Here is a 16,428-nt window from a genome sequence, read left to right as displayed (position 1 = left end):
CACTGTAACCCTGGGGGCCTGAACTTGCTTTGTAAACTAGGATTGAACTTTTTCCTACCCTTTGCTTCTGGAGTGTTGACTAGAGGCATGGGCCATCAGCTAATAGTCAAACTGTTTTAAAGAGGGGACATCTAAGACAAAAATTTGTGATCTTTCCAGAAGAATGGTATTACTGGCAAAGGATTAACAGTAATACTGTAGTTCTTTTTCGCAGATGAGCATGGCTTGTGTCAAGCTTACTAAATAAATAAATAAATAAATAATAGGAAGATAGACAGACAACAGACAGACAGATCTAACCAAGGGAATATGTTTCTGTGAATTTTACCACAAGGCCTGTGGTTTCATTTATCTGTTTATTGATGATGTTATTAGGTTATTTGGTTATGTTATGTCTGTACCTTGTTGATTACTATAAAAAAATTAGGACTTACTCTTTTATAACTAATAATGAGATCAGAAAGATTTTGAAATTACTCTTTTTGCCATCAAATTTTAACTTAAAGTGTTTTAGTGTGTTAGGTGGCTCAGGCAATCCATATTTGTGGTCTCACAGTTCTGTAGGTCAGGAATCTGGTAGGCTTTGCTGAACTGTCCTCTGATATCACAAGGCTGTCAGTGTGTCAGCAGGAAACTGTTCATTTCTGTTAGCTCTGTGCAAGACTGTATTCCCAAACTTCTTTTAAGGTTTTGGCAGAATTCAGTTCTCTGTGGTGTGAGAGCTCTCTGTCTTCACTTCCTGTTGACCAGGATCTTTCCCCTAAGTTCCTTTCACGTGTCTGCATTTCTTCTCATGTAGCCCCGGTTGGCAAGGCTAGCACAGCACATGGTGTTTCTCTCACGCCTTGAATCTTTCCTACTCTTTTGCTTGTTTCTTTTCTTGGTCTTTGCTAACAGGTGGATTTTTAAAAGACCGGTTCTTGGCTATGTAACCTTAACTGGCCTGGAACCTGATATGTAGATCAGGCTGGCCTAGAACACATGATATGTGCTACTATGCCTACCTAATCTGAAATTTCCTGTTCTACGGTCTCAAGCTCCACTCCTCAGTCGTTCTGATAATCTTATCTATTTATCTAATCTATTTATCTATTTATGAGACAGGGTTTTCTTTTGTATAGCTCTGGATCTTCTTGAACTTGCCCTGTAGACCAGGTTAGCCTTGAATTCACAGAAATCCACCTGCCTCTGCTTCCCAATTTCTGGAATTAAAGGGATGTGCCACTACCTCTCATTTTTAAGGTTAACTGTATCAATTTCCAAATCTGTTCTGGTAGGGAAGCCATGATTACAGCTTGGGGAACTGAAGTTTGTTGCAGGATATTTAATCACATTGTGAACCCTAAGATTGTGAGCTGGAAAAACTCGTGATGTGGCTCAGCCCTAGCACATACCTTTAACCCAAGAGCTTTTTGTAAACAAGAGCTAAATAAAGTCAGTGATTGGTCAAGACATAGGGCAAGCAACCAGTTGACAGGGAGTGAACATAAAAGCCAGGAAAGAGAAAGGAGGGTCTTTGAGTAGAAGGGTATTCAAGACAGTGTGGAGGGGATGTCGGTGGGGTAGGAGGGTCAGCTGGGTGCTTTCTCTGCCTTTCTGAGCTAGCATTCTGAGAGCATCTGAGAGCATCTGGCTCCTGAGTCTTCATTTCAACAGAGGTCATGGAATCTTGTTGGCCATTCCTAGAAAGTTTGTGTATCACAAAATTTGTTCAGGGTCTGGTAATTTATTGCTGCCATTATTGGTTGAAATACTACTCAAGTAGGGCTTTATGGTTTATCCTTTATGTATTTATTAGTATTTCTCAATTCTTTATATTTCCTATGAATATTGTTACTATCATTCATTTAAATTTTTATTACATTTATTTAGTTTTCATACGTGAATGTGTATGACTGTATATAACTTGTTAGCCAAAGCGCACCTGTGGAGGTCAGAATAGTAGGGGTCAGTTTTCTCCTTCCCCTCTTTGGGCCCACAGAGATTGAATGGAGGTTGTCAGCCTTGGCAGCAAACACTGAGCAAGCACCCACTGAGTGAGGTATCTTCCCAATCCTTGTTTTTTTCTTTCTTTTAATTTTAATTAAAAAATTATTTATTATGTATAGTGTTCTGTACTGCAGGCCAAAAGAGGGCATCAGATCCCATTAAAAAAGTTTGTGAGCCACCATGTGGTTGCTGGGATTTGAACTCAGGACCTCTGGAAGAGCAGTCAGTACTCATAACCGCTGAGCCATCTCTCCAGCCCTCCTTGTTTTTTCCTTTTGACATTCGATTGTACCAATTTTGTGCTATGTGGATGATCACATTTACTTGGTTTCTGTCTCTTTTTTCTTTTTTTTTCTGGAGCTGGGGACCGAACCTAGGGCCTTGCGCTTGCTAGGCAAGCGCTCTACCACTGAGCTAAATCCCCAACCCCATGTGTTAAATTTTTCCGAGTTGACATCAGCATTTGTAATTTGATAGCACGTGTCTCTCCAGTCTTCTTTTGTATTTACAGCTGGGCTTCTCAACAGAAGGGCATTGGGCTTGCATTATCCCCAACCTTTATAGTCATTTGCCTAGACTTCTTCATATTCATAGTTATATAATCAAAGAAAAGAAGTGTAAGTGTTTAGTATTTGTTTGAAATTATCCATCTATCTAGTTTTGTTTCAAGATAAGGTAATCCTTGGTGTCCTGGAATTCACTATATAAGCCAGGCTAGCCTTGAACTCAGATCTGCCTGCCTCTACCTCCTGACTGCTGGGTTAAAAGCATGCACCACCATTCTGGATTTTTATTGTGCCAAGTTGTCTCCTAGGCCAGGCTGCTTTTGAACTGGTAAGCAATCTTCCTGTTTACTTTCCTGAATGCTGGCATTATAGGCATGAATCGCCATGCTCAACTCTTTATTCATTTAATTGACATAGTTTTGAGACAGGGTCTCTACTTACAGACTTGAACTACACTCCCCAACTACTGTCTTGTTTTTCAAATGAAATTTATTGCCAGAGTCCTGGGTTCACTAATTGCTTGAGTTGGGCACATTAAGCATGTGCTTCTCTTACTGGCGGTATGTGGCTTCAGTTGGACAAATAACAAATACTATATGTATTGTGGGCAGCACAAATAGGGGAATAGATATAGATATGTAGCCGCAACAGTGGAAGTAAATAAACTGAGCTAGGAGATCTCACCCTGAAGAGGGCTATCAAGTGTTCAAAATTTACAAAAATGAAAACCCTCAAGCACAAAAAAAGACCTCTCGACATAGTATTCTGAATAAATCGCCTAAGCAGATCCTAGGTTCTAAGCAGTGGGGCGGGGACTGAAAGGACAGAACGCAGTTCTGCTGTCCCCTTTGCTTTTGATTTCAGCTGACTTAACTCTTCAGCCACAGGGCATCCTATTTCAGGATTTCCCATGTGCTGGAATCACAGAACCATATAGTGTGCTACTATACCTGACGGAGGAGAGAAGATGACTACACACGGGGTCCCTTTGAAAAATAAAATAAAGAATGAGAATGTTTAATTAATAGGGCAGCTGGAGACATTCTTAACCTTGTGCTTTTCTGTATAAGAATACTAATACACATTCTTGTTATATATTTTTACCTAAATCTATCCTGTTTTTACTTTTTTAAGTTTCGTTTTTAAGATTTATTTATTTATTATATATAAGTACACTGTAGCTGTTTTCAGTCACACCAGAAGAGGGCATCAGATCCCATTACAGATGGTTGTGAGCCACCATGTGGTTGCTGGGAATTGAACTCAGGACCTCTGGAAGAGCAGTCAGTGCTCCTAACCACTGAGCCATCTCTCCAGCCTATTTGTTGTTTTAAGAGTTATTTATTTACTTCATGTATATGAGTACACTGTAGCTGTCTTCAGATACACTAGAAGAAAGCATCTGATCCCACTATAGATAGATGGTTGTGATTCACCATGTGGTAGCTGGGAATTGAACTCTGAATCTCTGGAAGAGCAGTCAGTGCTCTTTACTATTGAGCCATCTCTCTACCTGTTTTTTTTTGTTTTTTTTTGTTTTTTTTTTTAAAGACAGTGTTTCTCTGTGTAGCCCTTGCTGTCTTGGAATTCACTCTGTAGACCAGGACCAAGCTGGCTTCAAACTTAAGAGATCCAACTACCTCTGTCCCCTGAGTACTAGGATTAAAGGTATATGTCACCACCAGTGGGCTTAATATTTAAAAAAAACTAGATTTAATTCATTTGTAACTGTGAGTGTTTTTGCTTGCATGTATGTGCACCACATGCATGCCTAATATCCAGAGAGGTCAGAACAAGTATCAAATGTCCTGGAACTGGAGATCCAAATGGTTGTGAACCACCATGTTGGTGCTGGGAGTCAAACCCAGGTCCTCTCAGAGCAACAAAAGTTCTTAACTGCTGAGCTGTCTCCACCCCTTCTCATTGTAACCTAAAGTAGGGCCTCTGGCTGTGTTGCCGCCATCTCTGCTTACTATATACATCTGTTTCAAAGCATCTATTGTTTTGAAATGTTTAGGAACTCATTTGGCATTTCTATGTTGAATTAGTGTTCTCTGAATTTGTTGAAGTTAGTTATTCTAGTAATACTTTGAACTATTCTACTTAATGCAGACTTACTATGCAAACCAGCTGACATTGAACCCACAGTTCTCAAGTACTGCTATTAAAGGATTGTGTAATCGCTATGTATCCTGTCATTTGTGCCTTGTCAGTGCTAGAACTAAGACACGTGCCACCATGTCTGGTTTATGGGTGCTGGGGAAAGAACCCAAGGCTTTGTTCATGCTAGTCACATATTCTGCCTACCAGCTGAGTTATATACACCCCCAGCCCTATACTTTGTCTTATTTTTTTTTCTTTTTGTTTTTTCGGAGCTGGGGACTGAACCCAGGGCCTTGCGTTTACTAGGCAAGCGCTCTACTGCTGAGGTAAATCCCCAACCCCCCCCCCCTTTTTTTCTTATTTACATTTTTTTTTATTAACTTGAGTATTTCTTATATACATTTCGAGTGTTATTCCCTTTCCCGGTTTCCGGGCAAACATCCCCCTCCCCCCTCCCCTTCCTTATGGGTGTTCCCCTCCCAATCCTCCCCCCATTGTCGCCCTCCCCCCAACAGTCTAGTTCACTGGGGGTTCAGTCTTAGCAGGACCCAGGCCTTCCCCTTCCACTGGTGCTCTTACTAGGATATTCATTGCTACCTATGAGGTCAGAGTCCAGGGTCAGTCCATGTACAGTCTTTAGGTAGTGGCTTAGTCCCTGGAGGCTCTGGTTGCTTGGCATTGTTGTACATATGGGGTCTCGAGCCCCTTCAAGCTCTTCTAGTTCTTTCTCTGATTCCTTCAACGGGGGTCCTATTCTCAGTTCAGTGGTTTGCTGCTGGCATACGCCTCTGTATTTGCGGTATTCTGGCTGTGCCTCTCAGGAGCGATCTACATCCGGCTCCTGTTGGTCTGCACTTCTTTGCTTCATCCATCTTGTCTAATTGGGTGGCTGTATATGTATGGGCCACATGTGGGGCAGGCTCTGAATGGGTTTTCCTTCAGTCTCTGTATTAATCTTTGCCTCTCTCTTCCCTGCCAAGGGTATTCTTGTTCCCCTTTTAAAGAAGGAGTGAAGCATTCACATTTTGATCATCCGTCTTGAGTTTGATTTGTTCTAGGCATCTAGGGTAATTCAAGCATTTGGGCTAATAGCCACTTATCAATGAGTGCATACCATGTATGTCTTTCTGTGATTGGGTTAGCTCACTCAGGATGATATTTTCCAGTTCCAACCATTTGCCTACGAATTTCATAAAGTCATTGTTTTTGATAGCAGAGTAATATTCCATTGTGTAGATGTACCACATTTTCTGTATCCATTCCTCTGTTGAAGGGCATCTGGGTTCTTTCCAGCTTCTGGCTATTATAAATAAGGATCCAGCTATACCTCTCTTGGGCATATACCCAAAAGATGCCCCAACATATAAAAAAGACACGTGCTCCACTATGTTCATCGCAGCCTTACTTTGTCTTCTTATATGGAGTTTTTTAGTATTTTGTTGGAAGTTTTTACATCACTACTCATGAGTACTACTACTACTACTACTACTACTACTACTACTACTACTACTACTAACGATAATGATGAGAATAATAATGTATAGTTTCCTCTTCTGTAATATCTTACTTTGATTTGATATCAGGGTAACAATGGCTTCATAAAATGAGTTAAGTATCCTTTCCTATCTTTAGAAGAATTCACAAATTTGCATCCTTTTTTACATGTTTGTTATGATTAGTGGTTAAAACATCTAGACTTTTGCTTTTCTTTGTGCATCATTTTTGATGACTAATCTCTTCCATGTTTTAATTTCCAAGACCCAATTTCATTAGTTTCTTTGCTTGTCACACAGTGTATGGTTCATAGAATTTATAATCTGTTGATTTTGTTAAGGGTTGGTAGTAGTAACCCTCTCTTTTACTTCTAGATCAGTATATCCTAAAGTTTACTTCATTTTCTTTGAACAACAACTACATTTTGGCTTCTTTAATTTTTTTCCATTCCCTGTTTCATTAATTTCTATTCTTCTGTTTGCTTTTGTTTCTTTAGTTTACTCTTGTGTTTCCAGTATTTTAGTTTTAATTCATGTGTATGAGTATTTTGCCTTACATGGCTATGTACCATTTGCCTGCTCAGTCAGTGCCCATGGGCATCTCTTATCACCTGGAACTGTAGCTGTGGGTGGTAGTAGTAGTTACCTGGGTTCTTCTATAAGAGCAATGAATGTTCTTGCCAACTACACCGTCTCTTCAGCTTCTGTCGCCAACATCTTTTTTTTTTTGAATTTCACAGAGCTTTATTGGGTAGGACAGAGGGCCACATTTCTACCTGTTTACCCACCAAACATTTAAACTGCTATTGCTCTGAGATCCCTGGTGATCTTCATGATCTCCGTTGGAGCTTGAAGAGAGTATGACCAGGAAAGCTCAAAGCTTCCTTCCTTAAGCACAGGCAATATTATTTACAGTTCACCTTCACACTGGAGGTGAAAATCATACTGGAATTTATCACTAAACCAAATTTACTTTTCCTTCTTAAATGTCTTTGCTACACAGTTTCACTTTTCTGGTGACTTCTTGTTCTTAATTTCTTGGTGTATAAAATGTCTTCATCCTTCTTCAGAGTTTTTACATCTCTCTTGGCCCCTTGAGTTACTCTTGGCTTAGGTTCATTGTCCAAAGTGACTCTAGTTTGTCTGGATCTCAAACACCTAACATCTGAATCTCCAGAGATTCCTTTCTCTTGCTGGGTCTTTATCGAGATTTCTGCACCTGATTTGCTTGTTTTCTCTTCTGCTTCATGAGGCTGGGGAATCTCAGTCTGTCCTCTAGACCTCAAACGTGTTCTTTTCCCACTGACTTTGCCCGGAGATGAAGACTTCTTGGTTCCATTATCTGGACTCTGCGGCCCTGTCTCCTGGGAGATCTTCATTGTTTTCTCATTTTTCTCTATTCCAACCTTCTCTGCAGACACATCAAACTTGGCGCTTGGCTGTTTTTCAGTTTTCTTTTGGTACCTAGAACTCTGGGAGTATTTTCTGATCTGGAGTGACAGGGTTCTCTCTTTTGGCTTGCATTTCTTCTGTTTGCATAATGGTGCTAATGTGCTCTTCCACAGATTCACGTTTATGTGACACACTTCTCAGGTGTTTCACCTTCACCGGCTCAGGTGATACGTGCCTCTTGGTAGAAGCAGCCCTTTGTGTCTTATGTACAGGTTTCTCATCTGTTGCTTCCTGCTTTGGGGTTACAGAGCATAAAGCCCTGGTTCTCAAAATCCTTCCATCTTTTGCAGACTTCCTGTGGGGGGACAGGTAAAGGTTGCTTTTGCTTTGTAATGCTGCAAGGTCACTGGTATCCATCAACACTTCTTTGGGGTCCTCTTTAGAGGTCCTCAGCACTCTTCTCCATGTTCTCAGAGGTTTCATTGAGTCTGGCTTTTGCTGTAGAGTGCTCTTAAGAATATTAGTGTCGGGTTGGGGATTTAGCTCAGTGGTAGAGCGCTTGCCTAGGAAGCGCAAGGCCCTGGGTTCAGTCCCCAGCTCCTAACAAAAGAACCAAAAAAAAAAAAAAAAAGAATATTAGTGTCATGTTTTAGTTTCTCAGAGTGATCTGATATTTGTGTTATTTCTTTGGAGTCACCCAGGACTTCCAAGAGGTTGAACCCTATTCTTACATGTCCTTAGCTGCCTTTTGCTGTCAGTTTCTTTTGTCGCCAACATCTTATGAGATGAAATGTAGCTTGTTAATAACCATCTTATATGCAGAGTAAGAGGCAGGCAGATGTCTGTGAGTTCAAGACCAGCCTGGTCTTCAGAGTGAGTTTCATGACAGCTAAGAGCTACACAGAGAAACCCTGTCTTGAAAACCACCAAAAGTAAAAGACTTTTAGTATTACCAATATTGCTTTGTTTCATGGCTTCAAAATAGGCTTGGGAGACTATGGGCATTCATATTTTACATTCATTCATTCATTCATTCATTCATTCATTCATGACAGTAAACCTTCCTCTGGAATCTTTGCTGACCTTGGTCCTGCTATGTAGGCCAGGTTGTCCTCACATAAGTGTTAATCTGCCTGCCCCTGCCTCATGAGTACTTGAATTACAGGCATGTGCCGCATTGCCACTTTTGGAGTTTAATATATTGAAGAAATGATAAATATTCTCTATTCCTTCCTTTTTTTAGATAAAATCAGTGCTTCTGGACTTAATTCTGATATGATGGAAAATAGCAAGGAAGAGGTAAGTAGAATTTGAAGCATTTATAGATGATAATTATTAACAGTCTTTAGTGCTTCTAGTGTCCTAGCATTTAAGGCTACTGTTGTTATGCACTCATTGTTATGAAGCTTGAGTTTGTTGTTTAATTTGTGGAGGTTTTCATTTTTCTCATGCAGTTCCCTTTAGCAGTTTATTTGAGGTCAGAAAAGGCTTGCCAATTAATAAGATATTTAACCATCATTATATTTTATCATTTTGAGGTACCCATTGTGGAAATGGCTCTAGAATTTTGAGATTTTATTTTCCTTTTGCTTAGGCAGGCTTTCCTGTATTTCTGGCTGTCCTGGAACTCTCAGAGGTCTACCTGCCTCTGCCTCCTGAATGCTGGGACTAAGGGTATTGCCATGATGCACTGTTGGTTTTAAGATTTTCCAAAGCATGATATCCAGAGTTTCTAAGCATTATCCTGATATCATACACTGAGGTCCTTCATCTTTCATGCAAGCCTACATTTCAAAAGAAATTATTTTGTGCAATTTGTTGGAGAAGAATAGTACCTTTTAAAATCCTTAAACTCCTGTCTCATAAACCGCATTAGTCCTGCTTTTTTCTTTTGGGTTTGTTGGATGTTAAACTGATGGTGGTAAACATTGTATTCTTTCTCACATTCTTAGATGGTAATTGTAATCATTTCAAGAGAATTAGCTCAGTGATAGAGAATCAGCTCAGTGATGGAGTGCTTTCATAGCCACACACACTCCAACACCACAAACAAAAAATCCAGAAAGATCAGGCATGGTAGCAGACCTAGTACTTAGGAGCTAGAGGCAGGTGGGTCTCTGAGTTCAAGGCCAGCCTTGTCTTCATAGCAAGTTTCAGGCCAGCTGGAGCTACATACTGAGATCCTGTCTCAAAAGAAAGCAAAACTCAACAGCAGTAAAAAGAAAACAGAAGTAGTTCAGTGTTAGAAGGTGGGGCCTTTGGCCACTCCCCTGTTAGCACTGGAAGTTTGATTTGCTGGCTTGATATTGGGCTGATGATCACAGCTACTGTTATTAGTAAATATATGAAATTATTAAATGTTTGAAACTTTCAAAGAATAAAACAAATCTTAATAAACAGAAGAACACATGCTAGGTGTCTCGGTTGAAATCTCTCACCCCTTCACCCCTAAAAAAGAGACCAATTTAATCTTCAGTCAAGGAAACTCAATTGCGATGAGAATTTTTATGGACTTTGCAGCTTTACCACTGAGGCACATTCTCAGATTCAGAGTTTTATTTTGAAGGTTTTTGAAAGAAAAAGACTTCAGGCTTAAAAGTAATATTTTGTTATATTATAGGACAAAAGATCTTTCTATAGAGGTATTGGGACAATTTTACTCACCTTTGTGCTTGTTTTCTCTTCTCATGTTTAGGGAACTAGCACCTCAGAAAAATCTAAGTCTTCAGGATCATCGAGATCAAAGAGGTAGGCTAATGTTGAAAGGAATATAATGCTTTCTCTTTTTTTTTTTTTGGTTATTTGGTTGTTCCTAAAAACACAATCTCTTTTTAAATAAACCATTAAACAAATTGACATGCTTGGAGATGACTACTATAATGAAATAAATTCCATTAGACTTGTATTGTGCTTTCAGTTGAAATTTTCCAGAAGGATTTATATAGTTAGTGATGCTTGCACTATATAGTGCTTTACAAACAAGAAAATGGAGAAATATCGAATCTCTCTTTTAGTAATGTGGGTTTTTAAAAGTTTTAAGGGTTTCCTGGAGTCTGGGAGGGAAGAAGTTTTTACAATCATACAGTATAGGAAATTCAAACAATTCATAAGGACAGGAATCATTTCTAGGTATACCTAAGACTCAATATGCCGTGGGTTGGCAGTCCTTTCTAGAAAATTTCTCTGTAGTACTACTTGATTTTGCCATCCTTATATAATAGAACTACTATCTCTTATTAAAAAACAATTTACTTATTATTTATTTATTCTCTAATTTCCCTAAAATGCACTTGCTACCACAATAAAATGCGTGTTGTTAGAATCTTTAGTGATATGATAAAGAGATGTTCGCTTCCACTAGTGACTCTGATGGTATCCTTGCTTTTGAGCCACCTGCTATATCTAAACATGATACTTATGGTCTTCGTATATTGCTCCAACATAATTCTCTAACCTTAACTCTTTTATAGGAAACCTTCAATTGTGACAAAATATGTAGAATCCGATGATGAAAAACCCACGGATGAGAATGTAAATGAAAAAGCTGCTACTGAGAATTCAGAAAATGACATTACTATGCAAAGCTTGCCAAAAGGTAATCTGTATTAATTTTTCACATGAAGTTAAATGGAAATGTACTTTATTATGATCATTGTTATACATTGCTAGTGGTTGGGAAATAATGTGTAGCTTGAGAATGAAAGCATATGTTATTCAGTTAGGTGGAATAATTCAGTTTAGAAAAGAACAAAATCAAACATCTTTTTATTGATTTTTTTTTAAAGTAAGGGGATGACAAACTTTCCAAATTACATTTGTGTATGCATGTATCTTTAAGGGTTTAAGATACCAAGTGTTAACTTTAATGTCAGTGATCTTGGCTTATTTAAAAATGTGATGGTTGTCCCTAAAAACATCAAGCATTTTGTAGTCTTTAATGTGACTGAATTTGTTTTTATGTAGTGCAGAGCATTGTGCCCAGCACCTTTTGCATGCTAGGCAAGTACTACTGCCTGTTGTCTTACTTAGTGCATTCCGATATTTCCAACAGTGTTAGCTGGCCATTACATGTAGGGAGATCTCTTGAAGTTACTCTTTAAACAAGCCTTGTTATAGACCTTTTGTGGCAGTGCTACCTGTGAAGTGTCATTGATTAGATTGGAGAGGAAAAAATGCCAAATGGAAACCTTGGACTATTTAAGAGTGAGAGCAATGTGATTAGAGAAGAGAATGATAAAGCTCTTCTGATTTTATGGTGTTTTAAATGGGAACTTTTTAGAGTTTGGTTTTCTTTTGTTAAATAATATGTTCTAGTCTCTTAGCAGATCTTTTATAGCAGTATTAACTAAACCTCTGTTTATATTTATGTTTTTTGACTTCTCAATTATGGAAGTTTGTTAAATGTGAGTATGAGAGATTGGGCTTCACTTAACTAGTATATTCTACGGAAATTAGGAATTATAAGATGAAGAAAAATAAGTAAAATGAAATGAGAATGGTGGTAAGAAGAAAAGGTAGAAGAAATTGATGATAACTGTAATTTATCCGGTTTTTACAAGTTCTCTTTAGCAATTTAATGTATTTGTTTTGGTGGCTGACAGCAGAAAGCACTAATGGGAGTTTGAGTCCTAATGGCGGTTACTCACTTATGATTCCTGTTGTCACTGGGAGTGCTTTGGGTATATGGAAGAACTAGGAATCCTAACATCTCTTTCAGTGGGACTGTAGCCAGAAGTTGGTATATTATGTTAACCAACCTGAGCTAAACATATTCCCATATTCAAATACCAGGAACTGTTTCATAAGTTTACATGTGGGTGATTATCTTCATTGTTCTGTATTGAATATGCATGTGTAGCTGACTGTCAATGAATTACCTCATTTAATCCTCTAAATCAGTGGTTCTCAACCTTCCTAATGTTTTCACCCATTAATATAGTTCTTCATATTGTAGTCACCCCAACCATAAATTTATTTTCGTTGCTATTTCATAGCTGTAATTTTGCTAGTTATGAGTCATAATGCAAATATCTGTATTTTCCAGTGGTCTTAGGCAACCCCTGTGAAAGTGTCATTTGACCCCCAGAGGGGTGGTGAATCACAAAGTTGAGAACCATTGTTCTAAACAATATAATATAGTAGTTATTGCTTCTAAGTGTTAGTTTAGGATCCAGTTCAGAGAGAGCTCAAGGGTTTTTGTGTGTTTTTTTTTTTTGTTTTTGAAGCACAGATTTTAGCTCAGGCCTGTCTTAATCCAGTGCTGGTGGGTCCTCTTTATACCACAGTTTTGCTTTCATTTGCAACAGTCTTCAGGAAGGCACACTAATTATTTTGAAATCTTGAGAGCTCTTTTCAAATGCTGGGGCTTCTCTGAGAGTAGACATGAAGGGGCTGTTGTTTCCCATCTTTGGCCATGTGAGTCTTTAAGGTTACTGCAGTCTGCTGGAGTCCGTCCTCTGTGCTCTTCCAGCCTTTTTGACGCTCCCCCTGGTTAAATAGTATTTACCAACTAAGAGGCAATAATTTGCCAAAACCTGCTTGGTGCTTTTACATATCCTTGTGTTTCATGTGGAGCTCTGACCACTCCTTGTGCTGATTTTCATTGTTCTTATTAATGGCCACTTTAGTTCTAAGCCCAGTAATGTACATAAATGTTGAGGCTTGGATGATTTTTATGAAGCTTCTTTTATTTCTTTTCTCTTCAGCCTGGAGGTTTTAGACTTACAGAAGTCTTGCTAAAACATTTTAATACACATCAACAAATGATCTCATTCCACAGTTAATTGGTTGACTACTTCAGTTTAAGTGTCTTAAAGTGACCTTCAGTTTAAAACTCTTCAAGGACTTTGAATGCTAGTGAAGCTTTGATGTACTGTGGGGGAAATTGTGTAGGCTAGGTACAGCAGCAATACAATGAGCTTCACTCTTTCCTACACTCCATAAGACCCTCCCCCAAAGCAATGTGGAAGAACTCTTAAAATCTTTAAGATTCTTTTTCTAATTTGGACTGTGAGAAAAATAGGATGTCTTTCCCCGTCTGCCAATTACTTTAAGCTGTTGAGGGAAGTTAGCCTGAATGTTCCTTTCATAACAGCTTTTGTCATAGGCACTATCAACATTGTGAGCTGGGCTGAAGCTTTCTACTTGACTGACACATTTCTTTTAGTTCATAATACCTTCCTCCTGTTTTTATGAACTAAACTTCACCAAGTAATTTGATTGCTGATACTTGGCCCTCTTACTACTACCCTGTGGTCCTTATACGAGTACTAAAAGCTTGACAGAAACAAACTATGTACCAGCAATGTTGGCTTTATCTGAACTGAAGTCTTGCACTTCACTTGCACATTTAATATGTGTAATTGGTTTTTTAAATGAAATCATTCTAGGTACAGTGATTGTACAACCAGAGCCAGTGCTGAATGAAGACAAAGATGATTTTAAAGGGCCTGAATTTAGAAGCAGAAGTAAAATGAAAACTGAAAATCTCAAAAAACGCGGAGGTAAATACAAGTGAAAATGAAACATGAGTTTAAATTGCTGTCTATGACCATATTCGAAAATCTGATATGCTTACTAAAAATACCTCCACTTTTCTGCCCATTGTTTATTAAAAGCACTACTTAAAAATAATTTCTGTTTCTCTTTGCGCTCTGAAGCAGAAAAGGTTAAAGTTCATATCTCAAAAATGCCTTTGCCTTCAGTGGCTACTAATTGTTGCAAGAAACTTAGCACTTCTTCTCCACATACTGGTTCTAGAGTACATATATGCCAGAAGAGCATGAGCATGCTCTCCAGTGGAAGCAATTTCAAATCATGCAAGTGTTTGCCTGTGGCCTCCAGGTAACTTCATACACACTGAGCAGTATATTAGGGACTACTTGGAGTACTTACTTAAAATACCAACCCCTTCATTCCTGACAAGTTTGAATTTCTGCATGACATCAAGAACATGCCCCAGTTTGTTCTTCATGGACACCATAGAACTCATTGCCACAAGAAGTAGGAGCTGGGCTAATGACCTCCTGCCAGCTTTCAGTCCTTTCAAACTTGGTTTTCCCTCGTATTCAGCCAGAGTATCTAGCCATCCATAGAAAAAGCATGGAGAGAGTTTACTTAGAAATCTATTACAGTTGAGTTTGTGCCCTACTTTTTTGTGGGTGATTTTTAAATAGTGCCTATATATACTTTTTGGGCAGAATAATGGTCAGGATCTGTAACTATAAGAGGAATGAATCTCTTAAAAGTAGAACATGACATAAATCGCCAAGTAAAAGTATAATGGAAGTGTCCCTTTAATATTGTTTATAGTACATAATTATAAAATTATTGAAATTTTTAAAGAAAATTTTAGATTTTTATTTTATGTGCGATTATGTCACTAGAACTAGTAAAATATTTTCTGTACTTAAGGTAATATCAGTTTATTAAATAATTTGTTAGGCTGCAGGTAAAATCAAGGGATTGTTATTTAGTCTTTTGTCCACAAGAGGGTGTTCCACCCCTTTTGAACGGAAAGATTACAATCAGATTCCTCAAATTTGTAGGAGGGAAGCTACCTTTTCAACACCAAAGCTAAGGTACAGTTTTTCAACCTTAATCACCCCATTAGTCGTAATGGGTAAGGATCCGTAGCACTTTCTTTTGTTCGTGCATCCTGTAGTACAATCAGGTGACTGGACAGCATTGTATTAAGACTAATGTTTTTTGGTGTCTTCAGGGAAGACACGTTAGATCAGTGTCTGAAATGTGAAAGGCAGAATGAAAGAAGGAGCCACTGTTGCCGGAGAGTGAGTTCCTAGTGCCATTTTGGTATGCTGTGGTACTTGGGTTTGGCAGACATGTTCCTGGAATTTTATTGGATACTCACCATAAGAATATGTACATCATGCTTAAGGGTCTATTTATTTTGTAGTGATAATGGTTATACCTAAATATTTTTATGTTTACTTTCATCTCAGTGATTTACATGTCTGAGCTGTCAGAAATCTCAGGAGATAAAATCTTAGGATTTTCAATATGTTTATGTGTGAATAACCTGGTGACTTGAGGTAAAGGATGGCTAGAGTTAGCATTCAGACATTCTGGCAGATCAGTACCCAAATGGAACAGTAATTTGGGAAACTGTGAGGAAGGTAAAGTATACCAAATTATCTTAAATTAATTTGGAACAAAATCGTGACACAATAGCAAAGCAAAAGTACATTTAAGGAACTTAATCATAGCTTTGCCCACTTAAATTGTTTAAAGTATTTATTATACATTTTTTACATTGCAAAAATATTTTATTTTTTTTTAAATCTTTAAAATATGTAGAGCTAATATAAATGCAAGCGCCTTTTACATTTACAGTTACACTTTTTAAGATAGATTATAATTAAAAACAAACCTTCAAACTACATGTAAGAAAAAGTACATAAAATAACATTTCAACATTTTACCATATTTGCTTCAGATCTCCCTTAAATAAAATACTGACTCAGTCCTACTCGCATCCATTTTCCCCTCTTCCTATCCCTCAGGTAATGATTATCTTAACATTTTATGCATGTGCATGTATACGCATGGCTTTTTATATCTCGTTGTGAGTCCAAAACAATTTTTACTCAAAAAAAGGATAAAAAGTACTATGCTGTTATATGCTTTGGGAGCGTTGCTTTTGGAATTTATCCATGCCAATATCTGCATGGGTTTAGTTTCAGCGTCCATACAGTACTGTACGAGTATAGTTCTCAAGTAGGAAACAGTGCTTATCCTCAACTCTTGAGTGCTTTTGCACATGATAGAAACACATCTCCAAAAGACTACCAAGTTTCCAAAAAAATAAATTCACATGTAATATATATACACAAGAGTACCTGGATGTTTAATGAATAGAATTTAACATTAGGTGCATTTTCATACTTGAGCTTTTTATTTATCTTCTTAATCTTAAGCCAGTATTT

The 16,428-nt window shown here is 38.0% G+C and overlaps 1 protein-coding gene across 44 annotated transcripts in view; it reads left to right on the top strand.

The window, feature by feature from the left end:
* The window catches only part of Atrx (ATRX, chromatin remodeler), a 146,334-nt gene that overhangs the window by 43,637 nt on the left and 86,269 nt on the right, over positions 1–16,428 (top strand). For 23 of the 44 annotated variants that reach the window (NM_001105757.2, XM_087599075.1, XM_087599073.1 and 20 more), the window contains 4 exons: positions 8,727–8,782; positions 10,179–10,231; positions 10,954–11,078; positions 13,873–13,986. In NM_001105757.2, the coding sequence (NP_001099227.2) occupies positions 8,727–8,782; positions 10,179–10,231; positions 10,954–11,078; positions 13,873–13,986 (348 nt within the window). The remainder of the gene's footprint in view (positions 1–8,726; positions 8,783–10,178; positions 10,232–10,953; positions 11,079–13,872; positions 13,987–16,428) is intronic. The other 21 variants (XM_087599093.1, XM_087599092.1, XM_087599063.1 and 18 more) reach the window with 1 other exon arrangement.

The sequence above is a fragment of the Rattus norvegicus genome, chromosome X (genome assembly GCF_021556685.1).
Source record: "Rattus norvegicus strain SHRSP/BbbUtx chromosome X, alternate assembly SHRSP_T2T, whole genome shotgun sequence".
NCBI lineage: Eukaryota > Metazoa > Chordata > Mammalia > Rodentia > Muridae > Rattus > Rattus norvegicus.
The sequence above is the reverse complement of the archived record's forward strand: the minus strand, read 5'-3'. Positions and strand labels throughout refer to the sequence as shown.